The 26,873-nt window shown below is 41.2% G+C and overlaps 2 protein-coding genes and 1 pseudogene across 8 annotated transcripts; 1 reads left to right on the plus strand and 2 right to left on the minus strand.

The window, feature by feature from the left end:
• Positions 1-14,000: 14,000 nt before the first annotated feature.
• LOC133927165 (glycine-rich RNA-binding protein 4, mitochondrial-like) lies at positions 14,001-24,605 on the minus strand. 6 transcript variants are annotated; one of them, XR_009911275.1, is made up of 7 exons: positions 24,264-24,602; positions 24,104-24,172; positions 20,092-20,198; positions 19,933-20,016; positions 16,372-16,589; positions 14,328-14,473; positions 14,001-14,240 (listed from the first exon to the last, which is right to left on the minus strand). XR_009911275.1 is itself a non-coding variant. In XM_062373513.1 (5 exons), the coding sequence occupies exons 1-5, from the start codon at positions 24,418-24,420 to the stop codon at positions 16,581-16,583; spliced, it is 426 nt and encodes a 141-aa protein (XP_062229497.1). In that variant the 5' UTR covers positions 24,421-24,602; the 3' UTR covers positions 16,167-16,580. The 6 variants fall into 6 exon arrangements, 4 of the variants coding, with proteins under 4 accessions (XP_062229497.1, XP_062229467.1, XP_062229474.1 ...); XR_009911274.1 differs by having other exon boundaries at positions 14,001-14,473; XM_062373513.1 differs by lacking the exons at positions 14,001-14,240; positions 14,328-14,473 and having other exon boundaries at positions 16,167-16,589.
• Positions 14,742-19,306, plus strand: LOC133927151 (protein NRT1/ PTR FAMILY 2.13-like). 2 transcript variants are annotated; one of them, XM_062373462.1, is made up of 4 exons: positions 14,742-15,199; positions 16,313-16,530; positions 17,110-17,687; positions 18,161-19,306. In XM_062373462.1, exons 1-4 carry the CDS (start codon positions 15,085-15,087, stop codon positions 19,056-19,058), a joined length of 1,809 nt encoding a protein of 602 aa, XP_062229446.1. In that variant the 5' UTR covers positions 14,742-15,084; the 3' UTR covers positions 19,059-19,306. The 2 variants fall into 2 exon arrangements, with proteins under 2 accessions (XP_062229446.1, XP_062229453.1); XM_062373469.1 differs by lacking the exon at positions 16,313-16,530 and having other exon boundaries at positions 15,109-15,199.
• On the minus strand, positions 20,205-23,985 carry LOC133927189 (pentatricopeptide repeat-containing protein DOT4, chloroplastic-like; annotated as a pseudogene).
• Positions 24,606-26,873: the final 2,268 nt, after the last annotated feature.

Genomic DNA, 26,873 nt, shown 5'->3' on the forward strand with positions numbered 1-26,873 from the left:
AGAGGGGAGGCAATAATTGAGTTGGGAGACGGGAAATGCAATGGAAATAGAAATCGGCAAGGGGATGGAATGGAATGGAACGCGGGCAGAAGGGAACGGATGGGGACAGGCCCCACCTGCCGGCGACCTCGATTAGCGGACCAGGCGTTTTAATTATGATAATTATGTTATGCTTAGCGTGTAGTGTAACAGCATGGCGACAGCCGCGGGGTTGATGAGGGTTGGGCTTTGCCGGTTGTGGCGGCCGCGGCCGTCGCGCGCGATCGGGTGCGTGTTTCCTGGGTTTCCGCCCGGTGCGGCGCGCAGATTAGGCTGCCTTTTGTTTCGGCCCGCCCCCCGCTAGATGGCGTGCTCCGGCTGTTGGCCACGGTTCGTGGCTTGCCGCCTGCCTTTACTCCGTGTTTGTTTGAGTCGGTAGCGCACCAGAGATGAACGTGAGCGGTCTCATCACCAGGGAGGGCAGCCCATGGGCGGCGGCGTACCAGCACCAGGACTGCTGCGCATGGGAGCGGAGGGAGCATAGCATGTGACGTTGGTACAGACCACAGGCTACGGAGGAGTAAAATTCATCGCTGCTTGCTCGATTGACGACTGGGGAGGTCAGGTCAACCAGGGCTGGGATCTTAATTGATGATCTGTAGTAGTAGTAAATCTTGATCATCTGATCTTAATTAATGATTAATTGATGTAATTTACTGTAACACTATGCAAACAGTGATACTCTATATTAATCTATCGTTAATGCAGAGGCTCCTAGTCCGATCAAGCAAGGGGAAAGGCAAGAAGGAAGGAACCCGATGATGAGAAGGCCGGGAGCCCGCCCGCGGAGGGCCAGTGCTGCCGCGTGCGATGCGGGTCCGGCATGACAAGCTTTCTATGTTCTTTGCGGCATTGGTCGTTGGCTTCCTCGATCCTAGCGGAGCAGCCATGCATACATCTACATGAACAAAGCAAGCAAGGAAAGATAATGCTCTCGCTGATACAAACGGAAGATTGTGAACAGTTGATGGGCTTGTTCTTGTTGGTCATGTAAACACATATTTCAGGTGGTCACCTACTTGGGTAGCCGCTGAAAGATGCTCTGATGCATTGTGTTTCTTTTTTCTCTTGAAAAATAAATGCATTAGTTGCGCGTCCGATTTATGGAGGCAGCCGTCCTACAAGGCATGTGCTTCCCCATACTCACTCTGACATCTCAGTACCAGGCCAAGGATATCGAACCAACGTACTCAAACCAATGGAGCAACTAGTGCGGTGCCTCCTTTTCGTAACCAAAGTACTGCCCTGAGCAAAAACCATTGTGTTAATTAATAGGGCAGGACAAATGACTATACAAACAAGGATTTGCAGGTGACTTTCTTGCTTCATTATACAGACCAGACAACCAATCAACATCCTCAGAAAAAGATGTTTGGGCACTTTTTTGCTGAAGAGTAGCTGCCTCGAACTAGATTAGCTTGGCAAAGCAATCATCTCTGTTCACCGGCGATGGATCTAGTGAGAGTATTGAGTAGGCATCTGATTAGCCTTTTTTTACGTTTTTCTTTGGACAAACATGGATTAGGCCATATACTGAATTAAACTTAGGTTAGATCTAAGTAGTCACTGGTCCACCTAAACTACTCTGTGGGTCCGTGTCACTGTTGTTCATTGAAGTAAATTCTTAGTGTTAAAGTGAAACAGTAGTGTAAACTGATCTGGCTATAGAGAATGTTCAATCTGTAAGGTTTTCAGCTGCCCCTGGTGACCACAAGCTGTAGGGGGAGCACCATAATAATAGTGGGGATCCGGTTAGAAAAAATTATACGGGATTCACACCCACGTACCAATCGGCGGCAGAGATATTTTTCTACAGTGCAACTATTGTAGCCTTCAGCTAACTTCGGTAGCAACTTTCCACCGGTTCTTGATTGATGCGCGCATCTTTGTCATGTGTGTTGTCGTAAACCCTTCTTCATCTTTCATCTTTCATGCTCTATCGCTAGGGTGGTTCCTTTCTTCTTTTTCCCCTATCCTATGATGTTCTTACGGTGTATGTGCATGTGCATGTGCATGTGCTTCAAATTACTCCAAAGTTTTTTTTTTTGAAACCCACAGAAGAGCTATGTATCATTATATTAAGAAGAAAAGTGACCTAGTTTATAAAAAAACGGGTCCAAAAACCTTAATAAGTACAACGCGCGGAACTTCCCTCACACGTAAGCCAAAAGAAAGAAAGAAACCCTAGATCCCCCTAAACAACCGGACGATGGAGGTTCAGTGAAGCAGCATACATACAACTTGGCAACCACAAACAAATAACACCCACACCGAGCAACGCTATACCGCAAGCAACTGTGCCCAGCTAACACCTCGACCAGGACAGGGGACCTGGGACATCAGAGCATAGCCACTGCCGTTAAGTGCCAAAGGTGAAGGGAAGCCCCGCCAAACAGGAGAACGTCGGACAGAAGGGCATACAACAGTGGAGGATGATGTGCCCTGCAAGGAGTGCCATCGGCTGTAACACCAAGATAACAGAGGAATTCTCTGAAATGGCGCCTTCAGAAGGGAAGCGGAACCGTCGTCGCTCGTCCGAGAAGCCAGACATGGTTTTTCACACGGAAAGATCCCATAGAGAAGCCTCGCCATGGCGCCTCCAAGGAGGTTATGACACCCGTGAACGTCACCGCTGTCGGCAACAAGATGCATGTCAAGGCTTTTGCCTATAATTCCCCTTACTACGTCACAGCCTAATAAACCCAGAGGCTAGACGGGTCGACCGGATCAATCAATTGCAAGGAACAGCCAGCAGCAGAAGAACATGACACAATCACCAATAAGAGATGACCGGGGGCGAATCCTCGGCTCGCAACCACGCACAACATGACCACCGAGAGATGCACCAACTCGTCATCAATAACGGCCGGCCACCACAAAGGAGCACTAGAAGGCACTGACGGCCCCTCCAGGTGCACGATGCATCAGGCCTATCAAGAGCCAGACCGCATCAGGCCAACCACAAAGAGCCCTGCCGAACGACGACCAGTCGACCAACAGTCCATTTCCGTAGCCCCCTACCTTGCAAGCTTATATGCCCACAGCCCTTCACTGAAGCCGAAGAGACTGCAAACAGGCAGCAAGAGACGAGAAACCTTGACGGGGACGGCCTCGTTGGATCTTGTGGCAGCGGCGGAGGAACGTCAAAGGTGTTAAAGCTATCGCCAAGAAGATCAATAGGGAATGTCCGTACGGTGCATATGCATATGCTTCAAATCACTCCAAAGTTCAGAGAACACCTCGAGAAGACACGCACAGAGGAATGATCTGACCCCTCCCTGTCGTTTCTCTTTCTGCTTGCTTGCTGCCTTTAATCAGCTTGCATGCATGAATGATTTGGGGAAAAAAGAAGGAAGAATCATTGTACAAGAGCCGTCTCCCTCATCTCGCTGTGGCCATCATGCATGTAACCAACACAGACAGGTGTTCGATGATTAAAATAATTTCCGAGCCCTCCAGTCCGGCGTAGCGCTACAGAAAGGATTACGACGTGCTCGTCGTCTTCGGGATTCTCGGTAGTCTCGGTGATCTCCAGAAGGACGCCTCCTCCTCCAAAGCTGTGTAGGGGTAGGTCTGGGTGTGTGTGCGCGTAGGGTGGGTGGGTGGGTGGGTGGGTGTGTGAGTGAGTGTGCGTGCGCACATGTAGTCAGTGTACCACCTTCCCAGTAGGGGGAGTGAAAATCAAAAAAAAAAAAAAAAAACACAGACAACCTGGATGTGTGCATGTAACTCTTACAGGTCGTTTGAATCTCAAAAAATAGAACCAGTTTCGATCAAAGTAGTTTTAAGAGGATTTTTTTAGGAAAACCAATTTTAGGCTTGTTATTTGGTTAGCGTGTGTTTTGAAAATTCTTTGTTCGGGTTGTGAAAACCAAAAATTACTTTTACTAACGCCGTGTTTGGCTAGGCTAGAAGATCATGTGTTTGTCATCATTTCTTAATTTTCATCAACCCAATATTCGATAAAAATGTGATAGAATTTGAAGATCTCTCTGTGACACTTTCCCCATTTTTGCTGTTGCTCGCTCTCTCTCATGGCCGACCCATCGCTACTCTACTCTCTTTTCTCCTCACCAGCGAGCACAGAAGCAACAGCGGTGAGCGCGGCGCTCTGGAGTAATTCCTCCTCAGATCCCCCGTTTCTCCATGCTGCAGACTTTACCATGGTATTACATGCTGCTATCTTTATTCTTAAATAGATATTATTTTAAAATTTTAATTTTGTTTTTAAATAATGCCATTTTAGATTTTAAGTGGTGTTTTACTAAGTACTCATATTAAAAATATTAGAAAGTGAAGTTTCAATTCAATAAGTGTGGTGGATTGGTAGTTTATGTGGTATTAATTGAATATTAGAGAAATCGAGATAGGTAAACATATCGTACATGAAAAAATTTATTACAACATTGTTCTTTATACCAAAGGCTAAAATGATATTAAAAAAGAACGGAGATAATAGTACTCATTGGTCTTTAGGTGTGTATGACCGAGATAGGCGACTAGAGACGAGAGGTGAATATGCACCTTATAAATTTATTACGAAATAGATGATCTACTCCTCATTCATCTAACGCTAATAAAAAACGTACAAATAAAAGCATAAACTTTAGAGATACATAATGAGAAAAAAAGTTTCAAGGCAACATGACTTTATATTCAAGATCATTTCATATGTTTTTATGCACAAAAGCTTAAAACTTGAACGAAGAACAAAGCAAATGACAAACACCAAAAGAAATAATTCTCCAAATTAATAGTCTAGAGGTAAAAAGATTCGAGACCTTTTCAAAATACATGAGAATATGAATATTTACTCCTCGAGCAATAAGAAGAACAACTTTTTAAGGTTGAAAAATTACAGCTAAAAAGAAAAAAAAACAAAAATCAACAAGAAAATCGAAAAACTTGCACCGAAGCCATGGAAATCAAAAGAAGAAGACTAGAAAGAGATGAACACAAACTCATACAAGAAAATAATCTTTATTAAGTATATAGGTAAGACCTATTTTTACTAAATTACAAAGTTATTTTTCTCATAAAAGGTCTAATCTATTACAAAAACTAAGCTTATCCTCTCATCTCCTCTAAAATCTATCACAAGGCTCTCAAATAGTTGGTTCAAAGCTCTTTTATAGCTCTATCTCTCTATTTATAGCTTTTGGTAGCTTCCTTGCCTCTTAAGTTTTCTTGTTCCCAAAATACCCTTCACTAGTACTGTATTCCTACCTACCACCAGGTTATTTTAGTGTAGATTTCGCTTCTTCCATCCAACTGTCATGACTTAGCTTCGTCTCAACGCAAGTTTCACCATAATGCCATGTGACCCTCTAGTCCTCCAGCGGTTTTGTGGTCCAACCGTGAAACCTCAGCACACTTCTCAAAGCATGACTAGCCGCCACTTGTTTTGCCTCAAACAAGTGCTCTGATGTCGATGTGTGTCCTCCGTCTTGCGATCTTGATCGCCGGTAAGTCTCTCCCGCTCCCGATCCATCGGGTCGCCTTATCATCTGTACTAGTATCCCCTTCGATTGACTTTGTCACACATCGTCTTCATCCTTGATGCTCTCAATGCTTTGCTTGAACTAAGATGCACCACTAGGATCACTTTTGACTCTGTCTAATCTCCTTGATCGTCTAGCACCAAGCACCCATTTGACCCTGATCATCCCGTCGTCGATCGTCAAATTGCATTCATCATCTGCACACCATGAAACAAACAAACACGTATCTCTAAATTCTAAGGATATATCTAGTTAGCACATAACACAAATCATCAGTTCATAACTCATTCTGCAGAAAATGTGAGCACCGGATGTTCCAGCGTGTTCACTCACTCAACACCGAAATATCCGGTGAGTGTGTTTCCATTCAGCGCACAGAAAAATGCTCTCTTTAAGAATTGATCCGATGTGAAGCTCAGGTGTTAACCCTTCAGTCACCGAAATGTTCTGTGAGTTCAATTCCAGCTGATCAGTGATTGGCAACCTCTCTGCAAGAATTAGTATAATGTATTATCTGGTGTTCACAAACTTCTACACCGGACTATCTGGTGACTTCTTCACATTTGGCACAAAACTTCGAATTTCAAATTTTGTCATGCACTGGAAAATACTCTGGTGTTATCAGCATTGCATCACCGGATCATCCGATGAGATCTTCCACTTTTCACCGAGAAATTATTCTCTGCAGTAAATGATCCGATACTCTCTAAGCCCAACACCGGACAATCCGGTGTCTTGATCTTTATTTTTACTTGAGCACAAAATTACTCTGACGTTAGCTTTAGCACCATACGGAACCATCCAGTGAAGCTAACTTCTCATACACCAGATATTTCGATGAGTTTATTTTTTCTTGACTCAAGATATAAACTCCAACTATAACTTGAGTTAGCCATAAACAAAATTACACATATAAATTTATTTATGTATATAAATTTATTTATGTTAACGAAGTTCAACTCAAATCTAACGTTATTAATGACCCATCACAGTCATAACAAGTCATATCTCAACTTTGTTGTTTATGATGTTTTAATGCAAAAGCTAATCATTAATTACTGGAGTAATTAGTAGTGTTTCGTGGTGGCATTGGTGGCCAAAGTAGTCAACAGAATTCCTTCACGCTTCGCTTAGGCTGGTGGCGGCGGCGGATCACCGTCGAGCCCACCGCGCGGCATCGCTGCATCGGGTGACACCGAGCTATGGGTAACTCGAGGATGTAGCAGCGGCGACTAGCAAAAGGTTCAAAAATTCCAGTGACCCAGGGACTCCATGTCGCCATTTTTTGGTAGGTGAGGCCAAAAAATTGATGCGACGTTCGTTGAGAACGATGATACGGAAAGTTGTTTTTTTTGTAAAATTCAAAATTCTAGCTATACGGGAGTTTGTTGGAGTAATAAAACAAAATTTTGGTGGCCGTTGACTTGAAACCGGTTTTACGTAATCTGGTTTTCGTTATATCCATGATCCAAACAACCCTGTAGAGATATACTTAGTAGTTACTACTCTTTTAGATTATAAATACTTATCTTTTAAAAAAATATTCAATCAAACTTTCAAAGTTTGACTAGCTAGCTTTTAAAATATTTAGTTTAAAAACATTAAAATCATATATGTAGGCTTGTAATACTTTTATAATATCATAAAAAATTCAATAAATTTTATAAATATTTTTTAGAAAATACTGATCAAAACTATGTATTAAAAACCGTATAATATCCAAACAATATGTATTTATGATAGATGGAGTGGTAAATAAGCGTTGGCTGCTGATGAAAATTAAAGCACATATATTTGAAGCATGCAGAATACTACTGTAATTAAGTTACGGCCACCCTCGAGGCCTAGATCTACTGCCCATGTATACGACTTTGAGATTTACGTAATTCTGTCCGGCATAAAGTTCATTCTTGCTTAATAATGAATGAGCTCGGTCACGTAAGGGTTAGTTTGGTCGGTAAACCGGCCCACTAGACGGCGATGCCATGCAAAAGAGAAGCAAGGACGGGACGTGCACCAGGTTGTGTGTGTGCGAGCAATGATCATGTGGACCGGCCGAGGCCCACAACAACACACGACGGCACGAATGATGCAGCGGGCGACGAAGACTTGGTTTCTGCGTGGATCTCGGGCGAGCGAGCGAACGGAGCCCCCTCCAAAAAAATAAAAAAATAGCGGTACACGCATCGCCTCTGCAGCATGCTCGATCTCGTCCGTCCTCCGGCCAATGATCACGATCACTTCGAGCCCAAGCCAGAGCCCCCCCGCTGGGCCGGCCCCAGGTTTTGTCACGTCTCGCCAGCCCCATCAGTCTAATTAATGACGAGCTTAGGGGACGTGTTAACCCGGGGCTTTGCTTAGTTATGTTGGGCGCCGGGTAACGCAACAGCCCTAGCCAGCCTGTCCTTGTTCGCTGTTAGCGTGTGGTTTAGAGATCTAGTGGCTTGCAACGGCAAAGTTAGAGCAAAAAATATCTTGGTACACTAACTCATTATACTAATAGCAATATGAATTGGTAGTGATAAGGGGTATTCTTATCAGTTGTAACAGCCTCAATGATTAATTGATCGTTGAAGGTTATGAACCGACAATGATAGTTAAACGTTTATTGAGAGGTTTCTATAGTGATATATTGTGCTAGCCCTCCAAGTTCTCCAACCACAAGTGCATCACCATTCCTTTTTATGTTATGCTAGTGTGAAGGAGGAGAAAATCAGCTCCTCCTCTTCTGTAAATCAAGTGATCCAGGAAGTTGTGCCTCAAGACAATGAAAGTTCGGTTCCTTCTCTCCCGACCAGATGAATCTTTTCCAGAATATGATGTTGCCATTCATGAATGATGCATTCAAAAGGATCCTCGAGATGGCAAGGTTGAACTGCATTGTTCAGAGTAAGGTGACAAGTTTTCTGAATCCACAACCATAACAACAACATGTGTTGAATCCTCTGGACATTTGCATGAACTTTGATTTCTCTATCAGGTCTAACCGTTTTGTTGCAATCAAGTACATGATGATGATGAGTCTTTGGGACAAGCTTGATCAAGCTATTGTCAGTTTCCTGAGTGATGGCAGTTCTTCCCAGAGGTCTGACTTTGCTCTTGGTAATCTAAAGGTGATGCCTGATTCCCCTCAAATGGTTCATCTAATTCAACCACAACAGTAGCCTATATACAAGTTGCAATAAAGTTCCCTTAATTGTCTGGCACTTGGAGGCTGAAGAAAAAAAGCAAGACCTCCTCTCCAAGATGGACATCAATGTAGACATGAGACTCCATGTGAATAAGTCTATCTCTAAGACTTATTCAACGAGGAAGAAAGGCTTCGAGCCTTTGGCTGTTCTTAAAGGAATTGCCACCCAAAAGAACCTAAAGAAGAAAATGGCTAGCACTCCTATGGTGGACACTGAAATAAGGAGCCAAAGAAGGAACAAGGGAATGCTAGGGCTGAAGTCTCCTCCCATAGCTAGCACAACCAGAGCATCAAAGAGAAGCACCAGAACCTCCAGAGATCTCTCAGACCTGGCCTTGGCTTTGGGCAATTCTCCCTCCCTCAATGGGTTTCCTGGTCTATCTAAGTTCCCTACCCTCGAGGATATTGATAGTTTTACTAATCTTATCCCGGTCATATCTACTGATGCCATTCAGAAGGAGGTAGTGGAGGTGTGCCGTCTTCTTCCTGAGGAGGTGACGAATGAGCTACTGTTGGAGTCAAGGATGGATTCTAAAGACTGTCAGCATGGTCCTTCAATGCTTTAATATTTTGTGGATGGTTATGAAAACTTTCAGTTGGGTTGTGTAAGCTCATGTGATGAAAAATTGGTTCAAATAATGAAATTGGAAGAGCAAAGTGAATTAGCATAATGACATTAGGATGATGTTCATGAGTTGATAAGATATTGCTTGGATAGCATAGATAGTTTGATACGCTATTAGAAGTTGGGTATGCTTATGTCAGCGTGTTGGTTTTGCTTAGAGTTTGTATGGTGTTGCGTGAACTGATCTTGAGTCAAGTAGGGAAGGGACTTGTGCTCGTACTCATTTGCTTCATGTGCAGGTGTTGTTTGAAGGCGAATGTGATCAATGACGGATCGACAAACTAGGTTCAGGGAGGAACTGAGGTTCGATGACTAGGTTCAAGAGGAACTGAGGTCGAAGTGATCGAGGATGTCATGAGGGATGTTCGGGCTAGAGAATAGTGTACGTAAAGGCAAGGTTGCATGTGCGTGACTAGGTGCGTTGTGGAGAATGGCAAACATACGCGAATTTGTGGGCAACCGGATTGTGTGTTTGGATGATGGAGTCGTTTGAGTACATAGTGAGGTCAGGCTATAGTCTGATTGGTCGAAGAGTCCAGTCTCATAAGGAATCAAGTGGTAGTTGGAGTTGGACTCGAGCACGAGTTAGATTCAGTTATGGGTGGACGTGTTTTGGTATGGTTTGTGTCCGGGCAGGATACGACTAAGATTGTTTTCAAACCAAGGTTGGTTTAGAGTGCTATATATTGAGAGGGTCTCGATTAGGGAGATGTGTGCGCCAAGAACGAGATCAAATGTAGACTTTTGATCTAGAAAGTAGATTTGTCTAGGGTTTTGGGATTTTACGAAAATCCTTATTGGATGCTTTGTAGAAGAATCTTGTAAACTCATCAGTGTAATAAAGAATCAAGTTTCGTAAGTTGATGAGTTGCTTATTTGGAATTTTCTCTGTGTTCTATATTCTGCGTGCTTGGTTTTGGTTTTTGATTAATTTTATGTTTTAAGCGAGTTTTATCTTGGTTTAATCCATCCAAAACCTTGCTAGAATATCTAGTATTTGATCTGAGAAAATTTCGAATGGCTTTGGTTTGATCTCGAGTAGCTTTTTGGTCAACTCGACTAGATTTTAATCTATTCGATTATAGTTGATATAGTCTATTTCGACTAGACATAATTCTTGATCCACATATCTGATTGACTTGATTTTTATTGGAGTAGTTTTGTATTTGAATCTAGTTTCTGTTGTCCAAATTTGAGGGTAATCGGACCAATAGATCTTTCTTTACATCATTTTTACTAGAGCATGTACAATCTATTTAAGTGGAATACCATATTTAAATTGATTTTTGATTTGGGTGAGTTAATCTTTGAATTTGGTTTCCACAATTATTCACGCCCCCTCTGATTGGGTATTTTGCGCATATTCAATCCTATAGGTTGGTTCTTTATTTTGGTGCCTGATCGGGTTGTCTCACAGTGTGTATGCTACTTTGGTCACTTTGTGGTGCCTTGTCTTTTGGAATAACTTTAATTATGCTTCATTAGCTACTATTACTGCTCACAGTGACGGGAGGCTCTCTGAAACCCTTTTTCTCTAGTTCTATTTTCACCCTTGGTCACTCCATCCAAATGAGGGTTTGGGTTGTGATGTTCTTTGTCTATGGTGCTCATGGTTGGTGGTTAGTTTTGTTAATTCGACCTATGGTCAAATTCAAGGTTCTATCCCTATCTATGTTTGCAATGAATGTTAGAAAAAGAAAATGGAACATTATATGCCTAAATGTTGAAAGGAAGTGGCTTGCACTTAGAAATAAAGTTGAAGAGAATACATGTTCTATTATTTGTATTCAATAAACTAAAATGGGATCCATCGATAGCTCCTTCCTCAAGAAAATTGCACCGAAAAGGTTCAATAATTTTGCCTTTGTCCCCTCCAGGGGAACCTCAGGAGGCATCCTGTTGCCTGGATTGGTTCCCTATTCACTAGCAATATTACCTTTGATGCCTCTTTTACTCTGACAATTTCCTTCACCTACAACCTCAATGCTGAGCAATGGTACCTCATGTCGTTTTATGGTCCTTACCACGGTCCTAAAAGAGCTGCCCTTATTAATTGTTTGAAAGATCTTTAAATAGATGATGAGGAAAACTGGTTAATCTTAGGGGACTTCAACTTCTATAGATCTATGAAACATAGAAACAAATCGAGGGAAAATCTCTTTGATATTGAAATCTTCGATGATATTATCAACAGTTTGGTCTTGCTTGAAATCCCTCTAAAGGGAAGGAAATTCACCTATAGTAACATGTAGAAGGACTCCTTCTAGAGCAGCTCGATTGGTGCTTCGCACTCTACTGGATTGTGGACTACCTAAATACCCTTTTGTCGCCTTTCTCCAAGCCCACTTCTGATCATTCCCCTTGCTATGTTCAAATTGGATCCAATATCCCCAAATCTCAAATATTTAGATTTGAAAACTTTTGGGTTGACCAGCTTGGGTTTTTAGAGTTAGTGCAATCTGTGTGGAATTCAGATATTAGAGAAATAGAGTTAGTGCAATCTGTGTGGAATTCAGATATTAGAGAAACTTCTAGTTCTAAAATTATCTCTACCAAAATAAAGCTTCTTAAGAGAATTCGAAAGAGACGGTATCATTGTCTCTCCAATCTAAACAATCTTCTCAATGATTGTAACCATGTTTTGCTGATCTTGGAAAAATTAGAGAAAAGAAAACACTTCTTTATCCAAGAGACCAACTTTAGGAGGATCCTTAAGAATCATATTCTTAGGCTTTTATAGTGCAAGAAGGATTATTGGAGGAAAATATGTACTATTAGATGGTTCAAATTTGGGGATGAAAGCACAAAGTTCTTTCATGCTGTAGCTGGAGAGATTCAGAAGAAATACAATAACCTTCCTTGAAGCTTAGGATGGTATCTTAGTGAGTGACCATGATGAAAAGGCTACAATTCTCTTAAATGCCTTCAAAGGCAGAATAGGCTCTACCGATAATCTAAAAATATTATTTAATCTAGATGATTTGCTTCACAAAGCTACCTCTCTAGACAACTAGGCTGACCCTTTCACTAAAGAGGAAATTGATAGTGGTCTATGACCTGCCCTCAAATAAATCTCATAGTCCTGATGGATTCAATGGGCTTTTATTCAAGAAATGTTGGATGATCATTAAGAATGACGTCTACTAGCTTTGTGATGATTTCTATAATGGTTCCATCAGCCTCAGACTATTAACAACTCTTTCATCACTTTGATCCCAAAGAATAACAACCCAGTTTCTGCCAAAGATTTCAGACATATATCTCTCCTTAACACTAGCCTCAAACTTATCACAAAGCTATTAGCCAATAGATTGCAGAAGGTTATTATTCCAATAATTAATAAAAAACCAATATGATTTTATCAAAAGCAGAACAATATAGGATTACTTGGCTTGGGCTTATGAGTATCTTTGTCAATGTAACCAGTCTAAAAAGGAGATGAACATTTTGAAGTTGGACTTTGAAAAGACATTTGACATGGTAGAGCACCATACCATTGTTCTGATGCTATAGAATTTGGGTTTCCCTTAGAAATGGGTCAGTTGGATGGATTGCATCATGAAATCTAGTGCTTCTACAGTCCTAATTAATGGGGTTCTAGGAATAAAATTTAATTGCAGAAGAGGGGTCAGACAAGGTGACCCCATCTCCCCTCTTCTCTTTGTCTTGGTTGCTGACCTTCTTCAATATATTATCAACACTTCTTTTATAATATGGGTCTTTTCCAAGCTAATTCAGACTCAAGGTGATCATGATTTCCCCATTCTTCAATATTTTGATGACACTTTATTGTTCATGGAGTGATCACAAAAATAGCTTTTCTGTCTGAAATGAATTTTGCATACCTTTTTGGCTCCAATAGGTCTAAAAGTAAATTACAACAAGTCTTGCTTAGTTCCCATCAACATTAACCACGACAAGGCTTCTCTCTTGGCTAGAGTCTTTAGTTGCTCTATGGGTTCTCCTCTATTTACTTACCTCGGTCTTTCGTTGGGTATAACCAAGCCAAGAGTAGAGGATCATGTGCCCCTAATGAACAAAATTGAGAGAAGATTATTGGCCATCTCCAATTTCCTCACTATGGCAGAGTGCCTGAAAATGGTTAAGTCATTCTATATGCTCTTCTTACTTATACTATGTGCACCCTTAGACTGCCTTCTACTGTAATCCAAATCATCAACAGAGCCAAAAAGAATTGTATTTGGAGATGGATTGATTTTAATTCTTCTAAAAAAGATCTAGTAACTTGGAACAAAGTTTGCAGGCCAATGACAAAAGGGGGTTTGGGGTAGTGAATCTTAGAATTCATAATGAAGCTCTTCTTATCAAGAACTTGCACAAGTTCTATAATAAAAATGACTTGCTCTGGGTGCACATGATTTGTGGGGGGGGGGGGGGGCATATTACCAACAGGGTCAGGTCCCTCACCTTGAGCTTAACAAAAGATTCTTTTAGTGGAAGGATATTCTTAAATCGGTGGATCACTTCAGGGGAATTACTTCTTGCAACGTGGGACTGAGAGATATTGTCTTGCTCTGGAATGACGTATGAGACTCTTCCATCATTAGGGAACAACTCCCAAGCCTCTTCTCCTATACTAAGAATGAAAACATCTCTATTGCTTCTTTCAGACAAGACATGTCGGTGCACAATCACTTTCATTACTCCTCTCTTAGAGCAAGCATTCCAAGAATTTTCAGTTTTGACAGCAAAAGTTGATTTCATTCAGAACAATCAACAACTTACAGATGAGTGGCATTACATCTGGAGTTCAAATCTCTACAAAGCAAAGAAGTGTTACAATCTCCCTTTCAAGGGGATCCAGTCCCCTGTCCCATTTACTTGGATTTGGCTTCTGCTTATGGATAGATTGAAAACAAGAAACCTTCCGAAGAGGAAAAGATTCAAAGTTGAAGATAATGATTATAGCTGTGTGCTCTGCAATAGTAGGGTAGAAGAGATTATATTTCACCTGTTCTTCGATTGCTCTTTTGCCTCAGGATGCTGGAGGTCCATCAACATTAGCTGGGACTAGAATCTTCAATTTTTTCCAATGCTTCTTAAGGCAAAAAGGGAGTGCCGCTAGACTTTCTTCATGAAAAGTTTCATCACTGCGATCTAAAATATTTGGAAACAAAGAAATGAGTTAATCTTCATATGGGTCATTCCTTCCTTTAGTGGTTTGAAGGATAATTTGGTTCAGGACTTATTCTTACAATCCAACAGAATGTCTTTAGATTTTAGGCTTCTTGTTTCCTCCTGGTTCTCTTTTTTCGTTTAGAGTCGGCTCTTTTTTCTCTTTTTATTGTTCTCCTCTGTACAATTTTCTTTTCTCTCTATATATATTAATATATTTATCATAATAGGGGATTCCGCTACTATTTCCCGAAAAATAACTTAATTTTGCCTCCACCGAAGTACTGACTAAAGGCCAACACAAAAGAAACTGACCATTTCATATGGACGGCTACAACCATCTATCTAATTCGAGGCTGCTAGCCTTCTCCAAGATGAGATAGCTAACGTCATTTCGTCTCGACCACGTCCAGAGCCGAACGATCCCAGCCGCCCGTTGCCTCGCACAACAGACGCAGTCCCTCCGTCATCACTCCAAGCAACAAAACAAAAGGCTATCGTCCCTCCCTACGCGGCTTATAAGCGATGCTGGTGACTAGGAAACACAAAACACCGCCACTGATTCAGACGCAAGCTGAAGGCTCCGTCCAGAGATGGCCGCAGAAGAGGAGGGAGACCAGGTGAGGCAGTGCAGCCGTGCAAGTGAGCAAGTGGTGGCCAGGAGGAAGAAGCAGCCGCTTGGGTGGAAGTCCATGCCCTTCATCCTAGGTTCGCTTCAGTGTAGTACTATCAGATTTACTTTCCATCTTCATCATAGGCGTGTGGTGTCTCCTTGGTGTTTTGTAAGGTTTAAATCTCCTTTTATTTTCCCTCTCCTTTTGAGGTGCGCGCGGCGTGAGCATTTTTGATAGGAAGTTTCCTTCTTTTCCGCATGTTGGATAACCACCTTTTTCTACGCAGAATTGCACTGGGAAAAAAATCCTACTCACCCAACCACCACACGTATTGCGGCTGATAGTAAGATGGTCACGCTAATAGATGGCTACATGGTTACCTTCGCTGTAATATTTTATCACGATGATATTTGATTAAAAATTAGTTTCTTTAGCTTTTTTACGAGGTTAGTGTCATTTAGTTACAAAATGTATAAAATTAGAACATATAAAAATTATATTAGTGAAAGAGAAGTATTTATGCTCTAAACTTATAGCCGAATCATATATATGTATTAGTTCGATTCATATACGTTTTGATCACATACCAAAATTACACGTCAGGTGTAGACAAACTAAACAAAATCAAAATAAATTTGTCTTACTTGATACGACGACATTGAGCTACACTATACTACTTAATCTATTGTCTTAGTAAGATTTTTAAAAAAAATCATTATTTTTTGTTATGAATTTTAGCTATTGATTAATTATATTTTACATGAAGTCTTTATTAAATATTTATTTTTTTTAATAATTTGACTTTTTTTCTATGACTATATTTGATATGAATCACTCTCTTTTCTATTCTAACCCAATTAAATTATTATTATTTTATTTTATTTAGACTCTTTATTCAGATATTTTGCTTCTCAAACCGTATGTAAATTAAACTACTAATTTTTTATAATTTTTAATTCCAAATTTAGCTATATATTAATCATATTTAATATAAACTATTTAATTTAATATAGACTGTTAGATGTTTATAATAATAAATGATCTTTGCCTTTTTCATGACCTTGAGAGTGAACACGTGACTCTTTTTAAGACTCAAATAATAATATAATAGATGACAGTTCCTTCTTAGTAGGCGCAAAACTTGCACTTCGTAGCTACATAGTGATATCTATGTATATTCTGAATGGCTGTCTCTTCTGGTATGCAGCAAACGAGACATTTGAAAAGGCTGCCTCATTTGGAGTGGCAGCAAACTTGACAACGTACCTCGTAAAACGCTTCAACATTGGGCAACTGAAGGCAGCAAACATAACCAACATCTTCTTCGCCACGCTTAACTTCGCGCCATTGCTAGGCGCCTTCATCTCCGATTCATACTTGGGAAGGTTCAAAACCTTAGCCTACGGGTGCTTCGCAAGCCTCCTGGTATGTCCATCAGTCCATGCCACGACCAAGGCTTCTCTCATAATTTCATTTCACTTGCTCTTCAACACAAAAGGAAATGTAAGATCAGTTGTTGTTAGTCTCAGGCTCCATCAAACGAATGAAATAATCAAGAGTGCTTCATGGATGAAATGGCATGTGCAAAGATCCAAGGCAAAGCTTGATATCAGCTTATTAATTCACAAAACTTTATATCCCAGGAAATATTTTTTTTACTGGTTCAAGCTGTTGTAAGGAATCACAGTCCAGATGACCATACTTCCCATTAAGATCATGCTACAGCTACACCATGCAGTCTACAGTGCTTCATGTAGCTTAACTACAAATAATCATGACACGTAACTCAACACTTTTAGGTTAGAATGCATAATCTAGTTACATTGGACTTCCTTGATAGAGAACCCGACACAAGCTTAAAAAAATCATGGACATCACAACTGTACTAGATTTTCTCAAAATGCTTGCAAATATCAAAAGTTCATGGAACTGTGTTGCTTCAGAGTTCATAGTTCGTCGAGATGAGCATTTTTCTAATCTGTGTATTTATTTCCTACAAAACAGGGGATGCTGGGAATGACTTTGTCTGCGTCACTTCCAGCTCTCAAACCGCCAATCTGCAACCAAACATCCCAATTAGGTGGACATTGCACTAGTCCATCAACGCTCCAGATGAGTGTGCTATACCTTTCCCTAGGGCTCCTAACTATCGGTGGTGGAGCGATCCGGCCCTGCAGCTTGCCGTTTGGAGTAGACCAATTTGATAAGACCGATGAAGAAAGTCGAAAGAGCCTAAACAGCTATTATAACTGGTACTATGGCACAAGTACTGTTGCCCTGGTGTTTTCTACGACTATTCTCATCTACATCCAGAACATCAGCTGGGCAATAGGATTTGGCATACCCACATTCTTCATGTTTCTGGCAATTATCATCTTCTATGCCGGTACCAGACTCTATGTCCATGTACCACCAGAGGGCAGCATCTTCTCTGGAATTTTGCAAGTTTTAGTGGCATCATTTAAAAAGAGAAGACTCAAGCTTCCATGTCCACATGATATAAATCAACAAGAGTTGATGCTCTACAACTCTCCCACAAGGGGCAACCTTATTTTCAGACTGCCACTTACTTCGCAATTCAGGTAAGAGGTAACATATATACCGCCCCACTTCACTAGCTCTATCACATCAGTAAGAAAACCCACTATTAGAACTAGCCAAAATGAAGGATCTGAAAATATGTTCATACTGAGATATTTCCAAAAGCAACCTGATTCTCCCAAGCGAATTAATTTTCAATGATTAATCAAACCATATTACCTAATGTTTATTCACTAGCTCTAACAAGCTGGAATACTTGAAGAGCAGGATGTTTCACCCATACAGATTATGTATATCCAAATTGCATGAGCATTCTGTTCGATTGACACAAAACCACTATGATATCTGTTTACAGGCAAATAACATACAGGGCAACTAGACATTATATTAGATGATGCTCTATGCAAGCAAGGATGTGTAGTGAGTAGGCTATACATTCTTGAATGAAGTGAAAAGTAACATCAAAGACATGCTAGGATTGTCTGATGATGCGTTTCAAACCCTTCATCCTCAGGTTTCTGAACAAAGGTGCAATTATGAGGGGCGGTGATATAAATGATGATGGTTCTGCAAGAATCCCATGGAAACTTTGCAGTATCCAGCAAATAGAGGAAGTCAAATGTTTGATAAGAATTGTGCCTATTTTTTTTTCTGGCATCATATGCTTCCTTGCAATGGCTCAGCAATTCACTTTTATAATATTGCAAACGTTTACTATGGACTGTCACCTTGGGCCACACTTCGAAATTCCATCAGGCTCTGTTATATCCATATCACTCATCGCCCTAATTGTGTTCATCCCCATTTATGACCGAATTATAGTACCTATTGCTAGACAATACACAGGGCTGGAAGGTGGAATTACACTTCTACAGAGACAGGGTGTAGGATTAGTGGTTTCTACCATTTCTATGGTGGTAGCAGGACTTGTTGAATGTAAAAGAAGGAACTCAGCTTTATCTAATGGAGGGATATCACCTCTGACAGTCTTGTGGCTTGCACCTCAACTGGTTTTAATGGGTATTGCTGAGGCCTTCAATGCGGTTGGACAAATAGAATTCTACAATACGCAGTTTCCAGAGCATATGCAAGCCCTAGCCGGAGCCCTATTATTCTCTACTTTAGCTGGAGCAAACTACTTGAGTATTGGGCTGGTAAACATCACAAGAAAGGTTACCACCAGACATGGTCACACAAGCTGGTTAACAGACAATATTAACAGTGGGAAACTTGACTACTACTACTATTTTATTGCCATCCTGGGAGTACTGAACCTTTTCTACTTCCTTATATGCTCCCACTACTATCAGTATAAGGCCATGTCGCTCCATGCTGAAGAGTCCATCCAAATTCATGCCAAGGAAGAGGCAGCTGCAGAGATCAACATTGAGACAGATGCACCTAGCAAATAAATATTTCAAGGGTAATTTCGATGATGTGTGTGATAGTTTATATAAATTATTGAAGTCTTTTGTATTTGAGTAGAAGCTAAGGATGTGTGTAGTATGTGTTACATGTAAACACAGGCCATACAGTAATTTCTTTACAGACTTTCCTGCATATAACAGTTAGATTACCTGAAGATTGTGATAGTAGTTAGGACCAAGGTTCACACAACTAATCGTAACTAGCCAGTTACAGGAAGTAGTTGGGCAAACCAGTCAGCTCCATTAACATGTAACCTGATAGTGTTACCATGTGAAGAAGTAAATTGCCAAGTTATATCAGGTTTCGGATTTCACTAATTATTTTAGGTGAGTTCGCACAGTATGGGTGCTTTATCATATGCCTAACTGCATAATGCAAGTAGATCTCTCTCGTAAATAAAGCAGAAAGAAACTCGAAAGAGAGGATATAGGACAGCAAGCAGCTCGTTTGGCTAGTCAACAGCTGTTTGGCCATCAAATAATTTCATTTCTCTAAATACAAAAATAGCCCGGCTCAGTACAGTATTCCCAACCAGTTGTTAACGCTCTCAGCAGTAATCTCGCTCAAGCTAGCTTCTAGAACTGCGATTGGGACAATACAAGCAGATCAGCTTAAATGATGTCTAAATTGAGGGTCAATAACGAACAAGGGACAAGAGCCAATATAACTCAAAAATCCAATTCGTTACAATTTACATAGATTGGTTTTAATTTCATTTGACTTTGAAAGATATTTTAGATATGCAAATGCCAAAGAAGTCAGTAAAAACCAATATTTCCTTAGAACATTAAGTTAATAGCAAGCACATTTCTGTTTGTGGGAAGGGAATGAATACGTCAGCTGCTAAATTTTCCCCACCGTAGAAGGTCGAGGAACAATAATTGGTGCACCACGGACTTTGTCCAGAGCAAAATTTATCCGCAATAGCCGCCCTAGCATTACCTGTAGAATTATCAGCGATCAATTCATTCGCTCGATTTTTTTCTGCGATAGTTGACATAGCATTTAGAGCTATACCTTTCCATCCATAGCAACCTTGGCATACTTAGCCTCGTGATCATTTGAGAAGTGAACAAATCCAAAGCCTCTTGACCTTCCAGAGTTTTTGTCATACATTATTTTAACTGCAAAAGCCAAAAGTCCCCATATAACTTTGCTAAATTGTTTAAACCTAACAAATGTAAAAATAGCTACAAGTTTGTGGGACAAATAGGACAAAAGTAAAAAATCCATCTCTTATCACACTATCTTGATACCAGGTAAACACTGATAACTCTACCCATTGGTTTTACAGTAATATGAACATTGACATGTTATCTTGAAGAGTAAACCCTTGCGCTAGGTTAACCCACAATCACATACCACAGAAGAATTGCAACAAAGAGAAACAATAGCCATTGACAAGAATGCATGTGCACAAACCAGACTACATACAGGCATGGCATAGAGGGCCCTCAAATGTTTATTTGTGGTACAAGAGTGTTGATAGCTATCTATGGAGTAATATTATGGTTCTTAAGTGTAGCTATTTTAGTGTCAACATTTGGTCACTATTGGATTTGAAGGCTAGTAGCAAAGCAATATGCATAATGCATTGATGCTATCAACTTTAAAAGAAAAGGATACACGGTTAGTTCATGAACACACACCCAAGTTAAAACTTAAAAGGGGTTGATAAATAGGGACTGACAAATAAGATGCAATCTGTGGCATAAATACTTGCACACTAGCACTAAACCTGATCTATTGGATACACATATGAGCGACAAATCTCATCAAATACTTCTAGTAATATTCACCTTATCTTTTTACGATTGCCTAGGCACCACTTGTATGTCACAAGTTACATGGTCATATGTATGAGCTGCACCCTAATATATTGTTCAAAAGTCAAGTACTTCAGGTAGATAATATCTCAGGCCTTGTACTAACACTTTGCAATGAAGTATGAACCATATACTGTAACCATGTTCGCAATTCAACAAGTGCATGTATTCCAAGTTTGGTTAGAATAGTGAGGATGGTATCGATACAGATCAGGTCTCAGTGATTAGTACTGTTGCACCTCCAAGTTTAAAAAACAGATAAAACTCCAAGGCAATTGCAGTCAGAAAAAACAAAACGACGAAGGTAATGGATATGATGGTGTACTTAAAAAGTCTCCTATTAGGTCAGAATACCATCAGATAAACTCCATATTCACATGACGCAAGGCTCCTGAATCAACCATGCTAGAATAGATGAAAAATTGTTAGTTTGTCACAACCCAAGGACCAAGGCAATTCTCTATTGTGTCAACTGCTCCATTTGAAACCTCATGTTTGATGTGTCTCTTTTATCCACATGGGACTTGTCCATCTGACAGAGCAAAACTCCATCGCTCATGCCTAAAATAGATCCCAATAGCTTCAGATAGTGGATAGTAATTGCCTGATATATCTTTTCCCTTCCATTGAGAGAAGTTGCTACTTTGTGCTGGATGGCATGACCTCAATGGAGCTAAGCCCTAGAGTTTTTCTTTTTAGTTTTTAGTTTGTTTTGAATAATAGGATCCGATTGATTCGGCAGCACTATATTTTCCAGCCGATGCATAAGTGTTAGAAAGTAACACCACATGCCCATAATCAAACGAGTCCATCTTCAGCACCTTCTCAGCAGCAACTTTAGTTAGTTCCATGTCACTATGCAGATGACCCCCTCCCATCAAAGCCTTCCAAGCATTGGGTCCCTCTTTGTGAGTCAAACTTACCACTTCTGCTGCTTCATCCAAGCGGCCAGCTCTTGCCAACATATCTACTAGGCATCCGATGTGCTCCTGACATGGATTTATGCGCTTCTCATTAATCATTCTCCTAAAGATGATCAACCCATCATCAATCGGTCCAGAATGGCTGCATGCCAGCAGTGCGTTCAAATATGTTACACTGTCCCGCTCTTCACTAGATTCCTCCATCTCATTTAGTGCCATTGCTTGCTCTCCTTGGCCATTTATACCATAGGATAATATCATAGTATTCCATGTGACAACATCTCGAGAAATCATCTCATCAAACACTTTATGGGCTAAACTGACATATCCACACTTACCATAAACTGCCATGAGGGTATATTAAGGACATGTTTATACAGATACAAACCTGACTGGCAGCTATACCCATGAAGTTGAACACATAGCTCAAACTTAGCAATCTCATAGCAAGCAACCAATAAGCTGACCAGTGTCGCAGAATCAATCACAAACATACCTTCACGCCTCATCTTATCAAAAATATGCATCCCCTCTAGAGCTTTTCCATTTCCTAAATACCCGGACACCATTGCAGTCCATGAAACAAAACTCTTCTCCCTTGTCCCATCAAACAACATTCTAGCAGATCTTAAATCCTCACATTTGGAATACATTGTGATCAACGAATTTTCTGCGGTAAGCTCTCTACTAAACCCACCAATGACCATTTGGTTATGAACCAATTTTCTTCTCCTTCCATCACCCAACAGTGCACAAGCTTGAACCAAAATGACCATTGGTATCCTATCGGGCACTATGCCATTTGACCTCATCTAAACAAAAGCACGTATAACTTCACCATGTGCCTGATCAAGAAGGAATGTCATCATCATCATCCATGTAACAACATAACTAACAACAACTTTCCTAAAAATCTCCCTACCAATTTCAAGATCACGGAAACTAAAGTACATGCCAAGTATCAAGTTCGCCACCAAGTAGGGATGGCAATTTATCCCGTTTACCTATGGGTAAATACCCGAATAGGGTAGGGTATGGGTAGCAAATGGTACCCACGGGTATGTTCGTGGGTAAAAAATACTACCCGATGGGTAAATAGGTACGGGTACAGGTAAGGCATACCCATACCCGTAGAGCCCGTATACCCACCGTATAAATATCTCACCTCCAAACCCTAACATTCTACATCATATAAATACCCCGCCCTAGTCCACTCCGTCTCGCTGCCGCTGCCCCACGTCGCACCGCCTCGGCCCGCCCTGTCTTGCCGCTGGCACCCCACGCCACCCCGCCACGTCGCCCCACCCTGCCCCGGCCCACCCCACCACCCTGTCTCGCCGCTGCCGCCGCCACGCCGGTCTGTCACGCCACATCACCGCGCCACCCCACGAGTAAACGGGTATACCCGTAGGTAATGGGTTTGGGGCCGGCTCCTCACTCGCGGGCGTTCGTGGGTATACCCGCGGGTGGGTAAAAAACAGCAGGTACGGGTATGGGTGAGCACTACCCATACCTGCCGTACCCGATTGCCATCCTTACCACCGAGACACTCAAGTCAAGCCCGATCTTGACCGCATAAGCATGTGCACTCTCGCACAGTCCAAGGTCACCACAACCAGCATAAGCTTGAGCAACAGTAATCATGGTCACAACACTACAAACTGGTCCAAAATAATAACACAACCTTTTAAACACCAGCAACGCTTCCTCAAACAAATCATTGTGCACAAACCCCGAGATCATCGCATTCCAGGAAACTACACTGGGATCCCTCATTTCACTGAGAAACGCCCATGCTTTCATGGGGTAACAGCATTTCGCATATGCATCAACCAGCGTGGTTGCGACAAAAGCATTGGGTTCCAATCGACTCTTCACAGCCCATCCATGGATGCACCCGGCAAGCACTCCGTCAACCAGGCCAGCCGCCGCAAGCAACATGCCAACCAAGGTGAAAGAGTTTGGGCACACCCCAGCCTTCATCATGCCGACAAATAGCCTCACTGCCTCGTGTAGTGACCCACTCCTCACGTTCCGATAGATCACCGACGAACAGGCGACCACGTCCCTAACAGGCATTTCGTCAAACAGCTCACGGGGCTTGGCGCGATTAAGGCGCTCATGGCCTCCGCGGCATTTCATCGAACATCTACCGCGCGCACCATCTGAGTTCGAACCGCCCCCAAAAAACCCACCACTGAGAGGTCATTAACCACACCCAAATTGAACATCTCTAAGTTACTAAGTAACAACCATTCGAATTGCGATTTTGTTTCGTACCTTCGGTGACGGTGCCGAAGGATGAGAAGGCGTCCGTGAGGGAGCGCTCGTCCACGGACCACGACAACCCTGCGCGCGCTCCGGGAAAGCAAGACGAAGGTGAGAGCTATGACGCAAACAGGGATTGGGAGGGAGAAGGAACGGGAAGCGGGGGAAATACCGGCAACGAAGAGCCTCGAGTTGGAGGGCGGCGGCGGTGCACCGGGAGTCGACTCGTCTGGTGGTGGGGTGGCGGCGGAAAGAAAGCGGCGCAGGTGGTGGCCGTCGTGGAGGAGAGGAGCGAGGCGCAGGCGGGAGAGCAGCTCCCGAGGCGCCATGGCGGCGGTGGCGGTGGCGGCCGCGGGTTACTTGCGAACCGTAGAGAATATGGGCCGTGCAACTGGGCAAATCCCCCGGTACTGGGAAATTGGGTTTTTGGCAAAGTTGAGAACGAGCCGCAGCTCGTTTGCCAAGTGGTGCGGGTGGCTACGCTGCCCACCAGCGTTCTATCTCTGGGATCAGCGCTGGTGTCTAATATCATCCTAACTATATTCTCTCCATTCCATTCTTTTTTTATTTTTTTCTCATTCCCATTTACTTTATTTTCTCTTATCTCCAACAGCTTCTCTTTGAGGGAATTGCGAAGGGAAATGAGAGAGAATTCCATCCTGAGAGGAATAACCTAGAAATCCCGTCATGAAAGGAAACCGTTGGAGCGTTGAAGGAAACGAAAATCCTTTCACGACGGAAATTTCGTCTGCGAGGGGAATCCCTTGAGCGTGGTCTTAAAGAAGGTTCTCATTAGGTGCTACAGTCTGAGATCATCTCTTCAAAGTAAGCACATGAGTATAAACAGTAAATCTTAGCTTGCGCTTAATGAGTTGTGTGTGGGTGAGTATATGCGTATGATGTGAGTCTCTACGTGAGTCAAATATTACAACTTGTATTTCGAGGGTCTACTAAAAAACACTAGCTGTGTTTATAAAACTAAACTACCCTTCGGCTTTAAATTACCATTGGTAACGAGACATTATCGAATGGATTTAAAGGGATCATATAAATTTCCAGCAAAATATAACATGTTAATATATTTGTTGTGATGTGACATCAAAAGCTCACCTAGACTACACATATGAAAAGGTAGGGATGGGATATGGTCTAACCACCACTTAAATCCACTTAATCAAATGTGCTGTTGTAATTTTCTCCATAAATCTGACCAAATGAGAAGTTTGATGAGCTATAACATATAGTTACACCCTCTCTAATCACCTTCTTTGACCAAATGAGAAGTTTGGCGAGCTATAATATATAGTTACACCCTCTCTAATCATCTTCTATTTATGTCATCGGTCTATATTGATCATTTGATGTTTTATCATGATAAATATATTAACATGATATTATGTTAGGGATTTTGTAAAGGGTTTAATCTCGTTGGTGATAAATGTAAATGTAACTATATAACTTGTATGGGTATTTGCATTTCAAAAAAAAAGTTGGAATAGTCACACACATACACTTTCAGGAATCCAATTGATTGTCTCCATTCCTAAAGAAAAATTTATTGTCGCTCGTACAGAGACTCTTTACCAGTTTCATTACCTGAACATGATTCCTAGATACACTTTTTTTGTCCATGTGACAAAAAAAATCATGTAACAATGTCCAGTCCAAACAGTACGAATAGAATCATTTGTAATCAACAAAATGAACACATCATTGCGCAAGTCTGGCTTTGCAACACTGCGATGACGTACTTCAGATGCACCCTACAAGTTAGGAAAACAGCTAAGGAATTGCAAAAGGTCAGGACTCGAGGCACAAGCTTTAAGCCTCGGCTTCCTAATCGTACGGTGAGCTGATGAAGCACTAGTTGATGCATCTACCGATAATAACAGCAACACAACAAAACTGAATCATTACTTGCAAGTTTTTGCTAAGGCCAACATTTTAACGACCTGGTAGTGGTACAGCTGGTATAGGACTGCCGGTAGCTCTACCTGCTCTACAACAAGCATTAGCTGGTGGGGAAAATTGTTAAAGTGCACTCTAATTAATGGGTGCTTCAATAAAATGTTACTCCTCTGTCAATGGCATATGAGATCACCTGTGTCAATGACATATAGATTATTGTATCATTTTAGCGAAACACAATTAATTGAAGTGGAGTGCATTTATGCAAATCTCCCTTAACTGGTGTGTCACTCTCTTCTTAACCTTTCATCTTTTAGCGAAACACAATTAATTGGAGTGGAGTGCATTTATGCAAATCTCCCTTAACTGGTGTGTCACTCTCTTCTTAACCTTTCATCCGACACGAGAAATGGCTCTGTACTGTAGCAGCACCTAATACACTAATTACCATGTGGCAGCAGCAGCCACCGAGGACGATGCTAAGAGCATCTTTAATTGACTCCTAAAATTCTCTCCCTATATCTCCATAAAGAGAGGCTCTCTAGAAAATTTTCTCTCTATTTTTTCACGCGCTCCAACCGATTTTCTAAATGTCACTTTCTAAATTTCACTCATCTATATTTTATTAGTATCCTATAAATAAAAAATATTTGCAATGGTTATATTTCCTGACTAAAGTTTGTATATGTTTGTTCAAATTGAATTAAAAGAAGAATATCACATGAAATAATAAAAATACATATAAATAAAGTATTACAACGGAACTCACTTTTTTACTATATAACCTAGGGATAAAAATAATTTTAAAAATTAGTCCATCATATTAAAAAAATATTAGTGATTTTTTCATATTTTTGAGAATTTATTTAAGGCT

Source organism: Phragmites australis, chromosome 1, assembly GCF_958298935.1.
Source record: "Phragmites australis chromosome 1, lpPhrAust1.1, whole genome shotgun sequence".
In the NCBI taxonomy this organism is placed as follows: Eukaryota; Viridiplantae; Streptophyta; class Magnoliopsida; order Poales; family Poaceae; genus Phragmites; species Phragmites australis.